The 15152-nt window shown below is 46.1% G+C and overlaps 1 protein-coding gene across 3 annotated transcripts in view; it reads left to right on the top strand.

The window, feature by feature from the left end:
• SLC4A4 (solute carrier family 4 member 4) overlaps positions 1-15152 on the top strand; it is a 116821-nt gene that overhangs the window by 53932 nt on the left and 47737 nt on the right. For all 3 annotated transcript variants that reach the window (XM_063415259.1, XM_063415257.1, XM_063415258.1), the window contains 2 exons: positions 9805-9940; positions 13625-13785. In XM_063415259.1, the coding sequence (XP_063271329.1) occupies positions 9918-9940; positions 13625-13785 (184 nt within the window). In that variant the 5' untranslated portion in view covers positions 9805-9917. The remainder of the gene's footprint in view (positions 1-9804; positions 9941-13624; positions 13786-15152) is intronic.

Raw genomic sequence — 15152 nt, forward strand, 5'->3', positions numbered from 1 at the left:
AGTTGCATTTTCTGTCTCTCCTTTGCTGTGGTTCCATCCTCTCCTCACATGCAGTAGATTGATCTTCTTGTATCCTCCTCTTCCTCACATGAACATCGAAGGGGACGATGTGACCCTGTAGAAGACACCATATCCTGCCACACTGGGGCCAGGCTGGGGCCTGACCATTAGGAAGGTCAATGCTTCTGCAAAAATTCCCTCCCAGCCATTCTCTTGGTCCAAGCCATCCCCAAACCGACCTCCTACTTACTTTTCTTCCCACTGTCTAATCATTAACAAGCTGCTTAATGCACAACAAAAGACCAATTAACCCTAAAGCATTTAGTGAACTACATGTAAATTAGTTGTAAAATGTTGCTGTAAACATTAAATGTTAGGCAATTACATAAACCAATAATTGCTAAAGTTGCATTTAGGAGCTTAAAAGAAAGAAAAAAAAAATCTGCTTAAGTAGCACTTCGGAGAACTCTGCTAATGGTTTTGTCTTTAACTGCAGATATCCTGGTCTGGGTAAGTCCCAGCAGGCTGGAGCAGCTTAGATTCCATGTGATTTTAGTTGTGTAAGAAAAATAAAGGCATAGTAACCTCATGCATCTTTGGAAACTGCAAGGAAAACCTCCAAAGGGCACAACTTGGAGTCTAGAAAGAAAATATAGGAATATGGTAGATGGTATCCTGTTGGCTAGCAGTGCCAGGTAATTCTGTGGAGTGATTATTGTTTTGTTCACATTCAGGCTGCATGAAAGATTCCAGACCTGACTAAAACCTTGTGTCTGGACAGGGTCTGATGAGATGGGAGTGCAAGGGCCTGGCCACTCTGCTGTTGCATTCACTTCCATCTTCTCTTTGTTCTGCAGACACCTGCCTCCTCCCGTGTTAACCTTTGGAAAAAGCTGAGTGCCGTGCACCCACCTGTGTGCTGAAGTTTCACACGGAAGAGGCTGCTTTGCTTTTCTGCACAGTTTTTAATCTCCTTAATTGGCCGACTCACTCCAGGGTGGTCCAGGTCACCCACTGCTTCTCAAGCTCCCGCTGCTAATGGTCTTAAATAATTCATTTTCCTTGTATGCCTCACATACTTATCGTCCAGTTTTTAGTGGAATCTTTCATTTCTGGTAGTTTTCCTTTGACCTGTGCTTATGTCAGACCCAGATGTTCCTAAATGGTGCAGTGAAGTGTGGTTTGGCCTCCTTATTCTTTGTATTTGTGCTTTGCTGCTGCTTTAGAGCCTCTTTGTTGTTTTGGTAAAAGTATCTCTCTGTGCAGCTTGTGTTGCATTCCATAAGGAGTCACCAAATGTGTCTCGAGATACCAGGTTTCTCACTTTTCAGTGAAAAAACAAGTTTGGTTTGTTTGAACTTGCTTTCCTCCTTCCTCAGTTTTGGCAGTAGCCTTTTCTGGAGTATATTGATCTTAATTACAGTGCATTTGCTTATTGAAAGCCAACCCGTGCTTAATTTTCCTGGATAAATCCATTAGATAATGGTCTTTTATTTTTCTTGCACACAGTTTTAGTAGTATAGATCCTGGTCATGTTCCTTTCCTGAAAGTGGAAATATTTTATACTTATGTTTCCTTGATTGAATTACCGAAATTTGCGTAAAGCTGGAAAACTAACTTTCAGCATGGATGAGACCCCAGCAAAACCACGGATTTTTCCACCATAATCATGTCCTCTGGAGACTTAGTGCTTGTGTAGGAGGTGGGGGTGAGTCTGTGAAGCTCAGAGTTAAAAGGAGGCAGAAGCTTGAACTTCACTTGCTGTTGCAAGGGGAAACCGATGAAGAGCAGGAGTTGCCCAAATGTCACCAGGCTTTTGAGAACAAGTTGAATTGAGAGTTTCTGGGAAGCTGCTTGGAAGGAGTGTGCTGCTGGCAGCCTGGAGCCGTGCCGAGCCCAGAGTTAATGGTGGTTAATTTTTAAAGGCAGGGGTGAAACTGGTTATTGTGTCTTTGTCTCAATGGGGTCTTTCTGCTCCCGAATGCCGTTGCAAGAGCCCTTTTCTGAGTTCCCTTGACTCGACCCAGAGAGAAAAAGAAAACGCCTTCAGAGAAGTGATTTATCCACGCAGAACTTTGCTTTGCCATGCTGCTAACTGGTGGGGACAGTTCCATCAGGATGGTTGTAACATCTCCAGAGATGCCAAGTGAGGGAAGTGGTTTTTATTAGGATTTAATATACAGAATAAATGCAGCCACCCCAAGGGGCAGCTCTGTAGGGATGGATCCACCCGATGGAGCTTGCTTTGCAGCAGCAGGGAAAACCGGCACCCAGATGTGGAGCCGGCTGGTTTTGTAACCACCCTGTCAGGCCAAATCCTGGTGCTCTCCTCCTCAATGGAAGCATTGTCTGGATTCTCGGCCTGGCTTTGCGGCTTTTTAGATAAGCGGCTGTGAACTGTTCTGAGCCAAAAGAGCGGTTTGTCACTGAACAAAGCTTTTCAGAAGGTAAATAGACAAGTCTTTTCTAAAGCATCTCAAAGGAGGTTGGCACCTTCCTCCTGCTGCGAGTCAAGGTGATGTAACCTCCTGAGCTCTGGCTTCTGAGCTCCTTGGACCAGATGATTCTTGAAGTCTGTCCAGCCTAGTGTCCTACAATTCTGTGATTCTGTGGTAGTGCTTTTAGTGTGGAGGTATGTGTAGGACAAGGGGGAATGGCTCCCCACTGACAGAGGGCAGGGTTAGGTGGGATATCAGGAAGAAATACTTGCCTGTGATGGCGGTGAGGCCCTAACAGAGGTTGCCCAGAGAAGCTGTGGTTGCCTCTGGATCCCTGGAAATGTCCAAGGCCACGTTGGAGAGGGCAACCTGGGCTAGTGGAAGGTGTCCATACCCGTGGCAGAGGGTTGGAACAGGATGATCTTTAAGTACCTTCCAACCTAAACCAGTCTGGGATTCTATAAAATACATATTTACACTGTGACTTCCTCTCTCTTACGTTGAGTTTGAAGCAGGACAGGTAATCGGAAAGAAATAACAACCTGCAGAACCCTCCAACATGTGTGTTTAGCTCTTGTGCACCAGTTGGTCTCTGCAAGGATGGTAAAGAATAATAACACGTTTCCCTCTGTGCCCAGAATGGATGAGGTGTTTGGCAACATCAAAAGCGGGGGACAGAATGAAAAGAGCTGAAAGCAGAAAGTGTGGATGCCAGAAACATTCAGTACTCCTTGAAAAACTGCCTGGCAACGGAGGTGGGCTCCACTGCAGCCAGAGACACGGGACGAAGCGCTCGGCATGCACAGAAACTGTGGGAATAAATATGGAAAATCCTCACCCACATGTGTGTAGTTTGCTCTCTCTGTGGGTGGGTTCTGTCCTGCTGAGCCCCTGCTGAAGGAGACTTCCAGAAGTGCTGAAACAGTCAGGGCTGCTGCAGAGATTGATTGAATGGGACAAATAGACAGTGATGAAACCCTGCTTGTGAGAAGAGCTTAATAGGCAGAAAATTGGTTATTGCAGCCAGAGGGCTGGTTGGGAAGCGCAGAGAGGGAAGTTTCCTCTTGTCGTTGTGTGGAAGCTTAAAACGGAAGAGAAGAGCCCAGAGTTACAGCTGTGTCCTTAAAAGTGTCCCTGTACCCTCCCTGTTACCTAAACAAGGTAAATGAGCAGTGGTAGACTGGGTTATAGTTTGGCAGGAGGGCTTGTGGCTGATGCCAAGGAAACGACACTACTTACAGGGACTGCAGCACATCAAACCAGCTTTAAAACTGTCTTTGGGGAGCAATATTTCAGTGTTGGAAAAGAAGAGGATTTTTTTTTTGTTCACCAGAGGATCAGGAGTTTTCCCTTGTGCTTACAGTGAGCTGTTGCTTTGTGGCCATATGGTGCAGTGATGGAGGTATGGGAGGAGCTGTGTGTGATCATGGTGTGCTTACAGCATTTAAGGTACCAGAACAGGACCCAGCAGGATCCCAGAGAGGTGTACAGCACCAGTCTCTCCAGGAAGGAGACTGTGAAAGCTACACTGCTTTGAAAAGGGAAACTAAGAAAAGCCAAAGAAGGAAAATGGTGAGAATTAGGGAGTAATTTTTGAACTCAGTTCTATGTGGCAGCCACTGCACTGCTGTTTCACTGGGGACTTGATTGTTGCTCTGATCCAATGGAGGTGTGATGCCAGGCAGCATCCTGTGTCTGTGTGAAAGCAGGAAATGTTCCAGAGCTCTGGAGAAAGCCAGGCTTTCTCTAGGTGCTGCTCTTTCTTTATTAAAGTCTTCTTGGCAACTGCTCAGCAGTAGCTCCTTAAAATTTTGCTGCCATAGCAGTTTGACACAACTGGAAATAAGATGGCTGACCTCCAGGACTAGTCCAAAAATATCTTTGTCATCTATATTTTGCAATGAATTGCTTGTGGTGTAGTTTATATCAGAGTTCATAACCAGTATGGTTTGTCACTATGGACTAGTTGGTTTGTAAAAGTGTCATAGGCATTGCTGCCTTTACTGCAATTAAAAATGGCACTCGGAATCTGGAAATTTTAAAAAATGTGATATAGGAATGCAGATTTCCTGTTTTTCTATCAGTTTGTGCGCCAGTCACTGTTGATTAGCATTTAGCTGTGTTATATCCACGGGGAGTTGCATGGTCCTTGTATGCCTAATTCCACACCCTTGGAATCAGGGGATCCTGGCATTGATGTGAGCAGGCAGAGCCTCCCATTGTTAGTACATAAAATACATAGTTTGGCTCAGCTGGTTAATCGTGTGTCTGTGGGAGGCTATCTGTTCCTATTTCCTTGGGATTCTGCAGCTGCCTCTGCTTCTGGCAGGTTATGCAGTTATTACTGGTCTTGGCTGCAGCTGAGAAAAACAGTTTTTGAAGGCAGAGTCTCCCTCGAGTGGAGCAATGCTGGAAAAATCATGGGACTTGGGATGTATCATGTGGTGGTCTCTCCATCATAGCCATGTGGGTGGAGTTGGCAGGCTGTTTTCTTTTATAGGAATTGCCTTTTAGAATAAGGGTCACCAAATTTTCATGAGATAGTGCTGGGTTTTTTTGGAAGTTTCCCAGACTGATTGTCCACATTAGATGAGTTAATGTGAAACATTTTTGGAAGAAGGGTCCTTTTTCTCTCCCTGCATCTCCAAGGAATGTTTTAATGAAGTATCTGTAGGCACAGCACCAAAGACCAAGGGAGCTGGGAATGCCCAGCAAGGCATTATGTAAATGCTACCGTTCTTCTGGCACTTGAGAGAGCACAGTATTAGTAAGAATTTGTCCAATACTGAAGATTTTTTGCAGCTCAAACACTTAATATATGCCATGTGCTGCAGAGGAGCTTACAGCAAAACAGGTACAATCATGCAGTCCAATAGTCCAGCAAAAAATGGATTATTCTAGGGGCAGTCAGTGCTGGTCATTATGTCTGGGAAGTGGCACTATCAAGGGATAGGGTAGATTTGCTCCAAGATAGATCAAGCATTCTTGAATAGCATTCTCTGCACCCCAAGAAATGGCCTGGGGTGGGATCCAGGTAATGTGGGGAGCACTCCCTCCTGGCTGCCAAGTCCTGCCTGTGGAAAGTCTAATCTGCCTCACAGCCAGACCGCCCCGGCACAGGGTCAAAAAGTAATCGTTCACAAGCAAGGTGCCAAACAAGCAAAAGAGAAAATCTCACGCTTGCTTGGAGTGATTAGCTGGGGAGCGGATCACCCAGGGGTGGTTCTGTGGGACCCTGGGAAAGGCCGGTGTGCACCCTCAGGGCAGTGTTCCCAGTGCAGTCTATCCAAAAGCAGGTGTCCCATGTAAATCCATGTGCACTTGCCTTCTGTGGTGGTGTTCAGGGATGCTTGTGCTTGAGCTTTGAGGAATCAGGAAATCCATTTTCACCTGGCCTGTTCTGCAGAAACTGGTGTTAACTGAAGTGATTGTTCTCGCTTCTATAAAGGAAATAACAGTTCTTACCTGTAAAGTTGCAGGAATAACGTGGAGGGTCTGTGTGCTCCAGAAGAGCTGGACAGTTTTGCTGGTAAAGCAGGAGAGCATCCCTTGTTTTACCCTTGGCCCAATGCGTTGGATGCCATACAGGAACCGGCAGAGGTGTCCCAGGGGATTGTTTCCAGTGACTCCTGGTTTTAGGGGGATTCCATTCAGGTTTGTCTTTAAAGGAAGTTGGTGGGACTGTGGGCCATCGAAGCCTCCCTGCTTGCCTTTTGCTGATGTCTTGTGTTGACATTGACACACAAATAAAATTGGTTTTGGTAATGGAGAATTTTGGAAGGGAAGTAGCTGAACTGGAAAGGAAACAAATTTAAAGCTGTTACAGGTGTCTGTACAAGTGTGTCACTGCTCTGACTGTGGGTGGGTTTGACCCGAGCTTAGACATAGGGAGGGCAGCCATAGAAAGGAATGGGAATACGATCATGTCCTATTTTAATAAGCCTGTCCGGAAAGCACATTTGACAAGCAGCTTTCCTTGATACTGGTTCCACAGGCTCTGGGGAAGAATTTGCACCAGGTCCCTTGGGGATTTCTGTAGCTGCCGATGCACTTAGAACCAACAGAACTTTGTCTGGTGGTCCCTTTGGCCTCAATGGAGGAAGCAGTTCACTGACGTGCAGGTCCCCAGGGTCTTCAGAAGTGTCCCTGAAAACAGCCAGCTGAAAAAGCAGGAGGGAAAGCATGTTGGCTGGGTGGAGAACAGGCTGTTTAACTTGTGCATCAACACAGATACCCCCTGTCCTCCATCCTGAGGCAGCATCCTACACCCAGAGAGCCAGGCTGCAACTGCTTTCCACCCACCACCAGCCAGGCCCTTGGCACAGAAGCAGGAGGTGACTTTGGGATAGGGGCCAGTGGCGCAAAGCCCCCTGGCATTTCCATATCCAGCTCTGCTGTCGCTCCAGGCAGTGAGGGAGGACTGCCACCAAAGCCACTGCCGAGCAGGGCTGGGAAGCTCAGCCATGCCTGATTCGAGGTTGTTGTACTAGAACGTGTCTCTCCCTATTTCTGAACTCTCTGAGATTCCTCTCTCTTGATGGAGATTGATTTTTGCCTTTGGGAACCCGAGGGTATACATTGTGCTCAGAATTGGCCTGATCTGAACTTGGAGAAACTGCTGATGTGTTTGCTCTTGTGCAAATTATGATTTTATAAGCTGCCTCATGGATTGTGTGTGGCTGAATGGAACAGGAAAAGGAAGAGAGAGAAGTGAGAGACATCCTCCATGGATGGCATTGCCTCTGTATTCATGTTGTGTTAGAACATTCAACCCTCTGCAGTTAATATCTTAATTCCTCTCCCATTCAGGGGAAAAATACAACCCCAGCCATCTAAATTTGTGGATTAGCCTTTTCTCTGCCGAAAATGTCTGCTGACCATCAGGTTGTTCTATTGAATAAGACAGCAAGGAAAACAGTATCGACCAGCCTGAGCTGCTCCTGGCGTCAGCAGTGCTGGTTTGAGCAGCTCCTAAGCTGGACAGCTGAGGTGGAAGCGAAGGTGATGGCCAAGGCTGGGGCAGGCTGGCGAGGTGGTGCTCAAAGGTCGAGCAGGCAGAGGGCTGAGGGGTCACCCCCTGGGTTAATGACTCTCCAGTCCCTGAGCCTGGTGCTCAGCTGGCTGCCTGCGCTGAGCACACAGTGTTCACCTGGAGATTAAGATGAAAATATGTTCTCCTTGCTAAAGAGAGCGCATAAACAACCCATAAACGGCCCATTAACCCACAAAATTGCAATAAAGAACATGTGGTCAAAATGAGCATTGGGGACCTGTGACCCAGCAAATGCCCTAATGGGATTGTGAACCTTATCATCGGCCATAAGTGTGGATAATGGGAAATTAGCAACAGGGAGAGAAGGGAGACAAGAAAGAAGGGGTGATGGATGATGGGCACCCAGGATCAGTGTGCAAAATATTGTGGAATGATCATGTTTTGGATGGGAGTGTCAGGGTAACACTTCCATATACAGTAAAACCACTTCAGAGAGACTCAAGAGAGACTTTTCCCATTGACTCCAATGGATGCTCAAGAAGCTCTACAGTCCCTTCTCTTACATCCACTTCCAAGCAGCAGCCACCACTGTGGTCCACCTTGCTTTTTGAAGCAATAAGGTGGACATGTATTTTATTTGTTTTCTGGCTGTGATATTTGAATTCTGTTTGAATATAAAAGTATATTGAGACTCATTAGTGCAGGTAAGGGAAGAGGACAGTGGAATATGCATGATATGGATGGATAGCCTGGCATGTCATTCTAGCCCCCTGCCATGGCCAGGGACACCTTCCACTAGCCCAGGCTGCTCCAAGCCCCATTAAGCCTGGCCTTGGACACTTCCAGGGATGGGGCATCCACAGCTTCTCTGGGCAACCTGTGCCAGGGCCTTCCCACCCTCCCAGGGAAGAATTTATTCCCAATATCCCATCTAACCCTGCCCTCTTGTCAGTGGGAAGCCATTCCCCCTTGTCCTGTCACTACAGGCCCTTGGTCCTTCTCCTGCTCTCCTGAAGCCTATAGGAAGTTGAATGCTTTGTACTGGGGAGGCTGCTGTGGGGCAAGGTCCTTGACTCCCAGGAGATTCCAAGGGCATTTGTGATTACTAATATACTTTCAGTCAAAAAGAAATCTATATTACTAAAGCATCAGCACTCTGAGTACTTTAGGAAGAAAGCTATGAAAGTTTACTTAAGGAAAAGAAAAAGGAGTAAGGGGCATGTTGTTTACTGGTTTCTTTTTTCCCATTGCAAATTGAGAGTCTGTTTACCCTGGAAAAGTCAATGTGGTTGGATACCTGGTGTAATTAATTATTTTGCAAGAGACAGCCAGCTGATCTTTTGAAAAGAAAAGAGTTTTTAGCAGAACTGTTCAAAGTTCATAGTCTGCTGTGTATCTCTAATGCTGATAAACATCCAGCAGAAAGGATGTTTGTCTTAAAATTTCACATGGTCACACCTTTGTTTCAAGGTGATAAGCTGAGAAAAAGTCTGTAGACCCCAAGGAGCCCTCCAGCAAAGTGACTCTGGTGGTGTGGGCTGCAATTACCTTTAGCAGATGCCCTTGGGCCTTGGGGTGAGGACAGTGATGTTCTCAGGTTTGAATTTTGAATCCTTAACCAGGAAAGGGTTTCTGTCCTTTTTCTCAAGCTTATAATGCAAACAGACTTTGCTTGTGCTGTGTGTTGAACATAGTTCTTTTGCCTAAACAGGCGGTCTTTTCCAACCGGGACCGGTTGTTTTTTTTCAGTGCACTGGTGCCTGACTAAATGCATTGGGTTGCATTCTTCATGTATAGATGAGACAACCCTTCTGTTAAGTATTCCTGTGTTTTCCAGTGGTGGGCTGGGGAGGTTCCAGCCTGCCTTGCAGGCCAATGGCAGCCCAAACCTGGCTGGCAGGGAGGGAGGGAAAAGCCAGCACTGGGATGCTGTGCCAGCAAGCCCCCAATTGGTTTGGCTGGAACTGGTTTTAGGTCATATAAAAAAGGGGGTGAAGAATCCAGGCTACTCAGAGAGCGGCAGGTCCTCGGGCAGCGCCACAGAGCACATTGGTTCTGAGCTCCATAGTGCTTTTTTTTTTACAAGGACTGCAAATTGCTGTAACATAGTTAAGGTCTGTAGGAAGAGACAAGTTTTCCTGAACTTTACTCCCAGCTTGAACTTGTAAGAAGTTCAGTGAGAGGCAAGGAAGGGGAGAGAGGGAGATAGAGGCACCCTCGCTCACGCCCCTGCGTCCGCAGCGACGAGGATGTCAGATGGCAAAGACAGCCTGGAGAAACAGCTGAATGGCCTTGGGAAACAGGGCAAGGAGAGGAGCCGCACATCCCTGGTCATCTCGCAGGCCGTTAACCGCAGTATTTTCACCTCTGCAGTCTCCCCTGCCGCTGAGCGCATCCGCTTCATCCTCGGAGAGGAAGATGACAGCCCCGCGCCCCCGCAGCTCTTCACCGAGCTGGACGAACTTCTGGCTGTCGATGGACAGGAGATGGAGTGGAAGGAGACTGCAAGGTGGGTTGGTTTTCCTTTACCCTGAAAGGGAATAGCAGCCAGCAGCACTCTCGGGAGAGATTCCTATTTTAGCGTTCCGTTGGGTAATATCCGTGCAGCAGGACCACATGGAGAAACCAAAGAAAGGAGCCTGTGTAGTTCAAATTACCATTCTTTGATAAATGAGAGAATTTTAGGTTTTGTTTAAATATTCCAAAAGAAGAACTAGGAAAACAATACAGTGCCAGATTGATTGCAATAATTTGTCTGTGGAGAGAAAAGTATGGGCTCAATAGTGCTTTGCAGAGGGGGACATGTCTCAGCCAGAATTGCCAGAAGTTGCTGACTGAATCAAAACCACTTCGGTACTATTGCCCCAAAGTAGCTTTTTAGCCTGGTCCCACCCCACACCACAGGCTGGGAAATTTTAGCTGTCTCTGTCCTAGTGAGTTACTGTTGGAGTTCATTTTAAATAGGAAAAAAAGTTTAAAGGTATTTTCTTGTGAAGAAATTATTCAAGGTGCATGTTAAATGGTGGATGGGATTGCTTGCTTTTAGTTCCTTGGTTGGGTTCTTTAATGTTGCTGTTACTTTCATCAAAAAGCCATACCAAAACAGCTGGGATGTTTTGGGGGTGTGGCTGCTACAAGTTACATGTAGTTTATATCTGAACACCACTGACCTATTCCCAATTGTCCTCACTGAGCCTGGGGGTTTTCCTTTTCCTTTACGGTGGCTGGGCTAAGCTCTTTCCCCATCTCCCCCTCTTAAGGGCACTGTCTGTGTTCAAAGTTAGCCCCTGTTTGGTCACCTTATCGTTCTTTACCCATGATTTAATGAGCTACTCTACCACCTACCCCTTTACCTCTTTGTCTTGCCTTATTTTTGCTTCTCAATCACTTGGGGAACTTACTTAGTGACTTTTCACCTTTTACTCTCTAACTTCTGACTTGTTGCTCATCCTTTTCTCCCTTTATTGCTCTTCTTTCTTCATACCATGAATTCAGCACTTTGTGATTTAGGTGTTTTTACACGTCTTTGGTAGGAGTGCTGCACTGAGCTGTGTGTGGGGTTCTCTCCGGGGCTCTTCTCCCAATTAGCAAACCACAGGATGAGAGGAAACAGCCTCAAGTTGTGCCAGGGGAGTTTTAGGTTGAATATTAGGAAAAATTTCTTTACCTATAGGGTTGTCTGTCCAGGGTGGTGGTAGAGTCCTTAACTCTCGTGGGATTTAACAAATGTGTAGATGTGATGCTTAGGCACATGGTATGGTGGTGACCTTGGCTTTGCTGGATTAATGTTTGGATTGGATGACCTTAGAGGACTTTGCCAACCTGAATGGATCCATGATTCTTTGTATAAATGACACAGAATGTAATGAAGCACCCTGTTGAGGTGTTGTTTAATTTCTAAATTGGCCCAACCTCCTGCCTTTGTGGACAGTGATCTTACAAAGTGTCTGATTGTTCAGGACTTTTCAGTACATTCCTGAAATTACTTAATCTTGCACCATAGCTCCTGAGAGCTCCTGAGTGTCTCCCAGTGCATCCACAGCTGGCTGGCCCTGTGCTTCAGTGGGCACAGTATCTGCCAGCTGCTTTGGGGTTGTTTTACATCTGCTGCTGCAGAACAACTGTGAAGCTGCGTGAGCAGGTCCTGAACACAGGAAAAAGTGCAGGGCTGTGCGGATGGAGGAGAGAGGAGAGGACAAAAGAGACCTTGTGGGGTTGATGCTTACCCAGGCCCCAGTGTAGAACTGCACAGCTCCCAGCTGGGGAGAGCAACACTGCCTGCACACTGGTGCAGGGCTAAAGGCTGCACTTGTATTTGAGAGAACAAACAATCAAATTACCTTCCTCATCTCCCTCCTGCTCTGTTCTGACGTCTACACATTCCTTCTGTCTGCTGCACCTCACTCCCAACAGCCTCGTGAAAGCTGTGTTGATATTATCAAGTGTAAAAGAGTGAAGGATAAAAATGTAATTCCTGGCACAGCTTATAATACAAAAAAGATTATAACAGAAGTTTAAAAAGCCTGTATCCACCATCCCACAGTACAACACTGTCATTCCTTTTCTCTGTAATCCCATCACCTTCCTGCCATCTCCCCGCCTTACAGAGCGCAGTCCTCACACTGTTTTGGAAAAAGATACTTCACTGAGGCTCACAACAGGCTGGGGGCCTCCAGCTGCTGCAGGTCTTTTCCTTTTTCCCCTTCACTCAGTATCCTATGACCACCTCTGGAATGCAGGCATTCCCATGTTAGTGCAGCCTGGTTGGTGGAAGGTGCCCCTGCCCATGGCAGCAGTTTGGAACTCTGTGAGCTTTGAGGTCCCTCCCAGCCCATACCACTCCCTGATGGCATGAATTGAGCAGGCATTTGTTCACCCAGGTTTGCAAGTTAATATTTGTTTTATTTCATTGGGATTGTGGACTGTAGTGAGAAAAGTAAACAAAAAGTAAATATTGGTAGATGTGAGTAATCACTTTCCCTAGAAGGACAAACACTGGTAATTTGCAGCCTTTCTGCTGTTACAGGGTAAGTGTAACTCAGTCCCACATCACACAAAGCCCCTGAAGCACACAGATTTCCGTCCACCCAGGTCCCTCAGGCGTCCTAGGAAACACTTAGTTTTTGTGAACTAAAAGGACCTTATTAATTGGAGATGAAAATCAGTTGAGTTAAAAATTAGTTTTAAAAAAACAAAGTCTCAAAAAGAGATTATTGCAGTTGTGAAGCATAATTGATTAATCCTCAAGTAATAAATTTTTCAGGATTAAAGATAATTTCACTTTCTGTTAATAATATTCTTTTGAACAAATTTATGAGCTCCCTTACCCTATGTGTGTGGGTTTTTATCTTAATAATCCCTTTATATTAGTGACTTGAATTTTCATTTTCACATATATTAAAACGGTGTCTCAAGAGGCCATTAAAAAGCATTTCTGCTTTGCCATTTGGGCATATTGAACCACCTTTTCCTGCACCCCCAGTTTATACCAAAGCTGTTGCTGGGTGCTGTGGTAAGGAAGAAGGTGTGGCCCAGATGAAATCCCCCAGCCTGTGTAGGAGCCACGTGCTCCATCCCAGCTGCCCATCCCTGCATGCTCCGGGCTGGGCGCAGCAGAGCCAAGGGCAGGGTCAAGGCTGCAGGGGAAATGGGGGGGGGGCTGCACCCCTGGGACATGGAGCCTCCTGCTTCCCTGCTGCTGGGATGTAGTTTTAGGGGTGTAAAGAGTGTTTTGCACAACCAGGACTTACTCTTTGCCCTCACCTTCCATTAGAGATAAGTTTTCTGGATTTTTTCAGACCTGCTTGGTTAAATCATTAAACAGCGGCTGGAGGGAAAGAATGAGCTCCTTAATTTGTGCCTTCTCCTTTGGTGGCTCATATGTTTTCTAATACCATCTTCAAATTGGCTGGGATGTACTCCTCTCTTCCTCGCTTTGTCAGCCTGGGCATGGGACAGCAGTATTCCATGCTGCCTGCATCTTGGCAGTGGCTGATTCCATATTTTATTGCCTGAATTTAAATCACAGAATCTTGTAGTTTAGAACAGCCCTCTAAGATGATAGAGTCCAACCATTAAACAAGAAGTGTCAAGACAGTGAAGGACAAGTTGCCCTATTTCCAGAACTGCGGATTTATTTCCATGCACGGAGGCAACAGCCTTAACCCCATCTCATTGCTGTGCCCTGTTGTAGGTGGATCAAGTTTGAGGAGAAGGTAGAACAAGGTGGGGAGCGATGGAGCAAACCGCACGTGGCCACCTTGTCTCTGCACAGCCTGTTCGAGCTGAGGACGTGCATAGAGAAGGGCTCCATCATGCTGGATATGGAGGCCTCTTCCCTGCCACAGGTGGTGGGTAAGTACACCTGTCTTGACTCTTTCCCTCACCGCTTCCTCAGAAATTTTTGTTAACCCTGGTATGGTTTATAGATGATTTTAAAAAAAAAGCACTGCTTTTCCAATAAAAGAGGGAAAAAACCCCCAAAAACAAGGAATAAGAGGGGAAAAGTAGAAAGTACCTGGAAAAGGATAACAGATGAAAAGAGTCCTTCTCAGTGCAGGAAGAAGGGTAAAAGACATTAATTTAGTTTATGTTCACTACTCACTCATTATGTTCACTACGTCTGGAAAAGGTGACATGTGAAAGGGCCATGTCTCTGGGGGCAGAGATACCCATGAGGTGCCTTTAATGCAGAACAACTCAGGCCAGGAACTGCTCTTCCATGAGGTGTTAAGCTGCCCACTGAAGGCAGGTGAGGCTGTGTTTAGGATGGGATACGCCCCCACCCCCAGCAAGGGAGAGGGGAAAGCATCCCCAGCACCAGCTGGTGCTCTGCTCTGCAGAATGGGAAGTCAGCTTTTGTACAGTCAAATTAGCTGTGGCCTGGGGTGACACTTGGTGACGTGCGGAGAGCCAGATCAGGTTGCCCATGGCGTGTGAGAACTTAGAGAAAATAAATTTTCCAAGTGAGCCATTCAGTGGAGGGCTGAGTTTAAGAGCCATTACAGGAAGAGATCTAAAAGAGCAAAATTAAATACTTCTGCTGCCAAAACTCAGTGCTTTGAATGATCATCTCAGGAAGTTAGGTCAAAATTATCCTGGCTTGGAATGCTCCCATACACTGGATCGTAAGATGTGGAATTACAGCTGCTTCTGCTGTTAAATACAGAGTTTTGAACTTACTTTTGCAAGTGCTTTTGGTGACATTTATCTTCTTCTGCTTTTGCGTCTGTATATCCAAATGCACAGCTTTGCAAAGTTTTACCAAAATAAAACGCCCAAGAACCTCTCAAGTTTTCTGCTGAAGGTGAAGCTGCTTCAGAAGCTGATGTTCATGGTCTGAAACCTTAAACCCTCAAACATTAAATTTTCCTTGAAGTCCCTTCGAGATGTCACCTTCAATCTCTTTCTTCAACACCCAAATTAAATCTAATTCCTAGGAGATTAAATTACATGTCGATGGCTGCTGTAGCTGTGGCACTGTGACACTGTCCTGAGCGGGGTGTTTTTGCTGGTCCAGAGCCTTAATCAGACAGGTAGGGATATCCAGGACTGGATTTCCAGGATGATTTAATCATGATCACTTGACTGGTGTCTGGTAGTGACACACAGGAAAAGAAAACTGCAAAGAAAAAAACTGTTGGTTTTTTTTATCAGCAACAGAGAACGGAAGTGCCACATAGAGAAGGATAAACTTGAATCAAGGTTCTGAAGGAAATACT

This window comes from Prinia subflava, chromosome 18 (assembly GCF_021018805.1).
Source record: "Prinia subflava isolate CZ2003 ecotype Zambia chromosome 18, Cam_Psub_1.2, whole genome shotgun sequence".
NCBI lineage: Eukaryota > Metazoa > Chordata > Aves > Passeriformes > Cisticolidae > Prinia > Prinia subflava.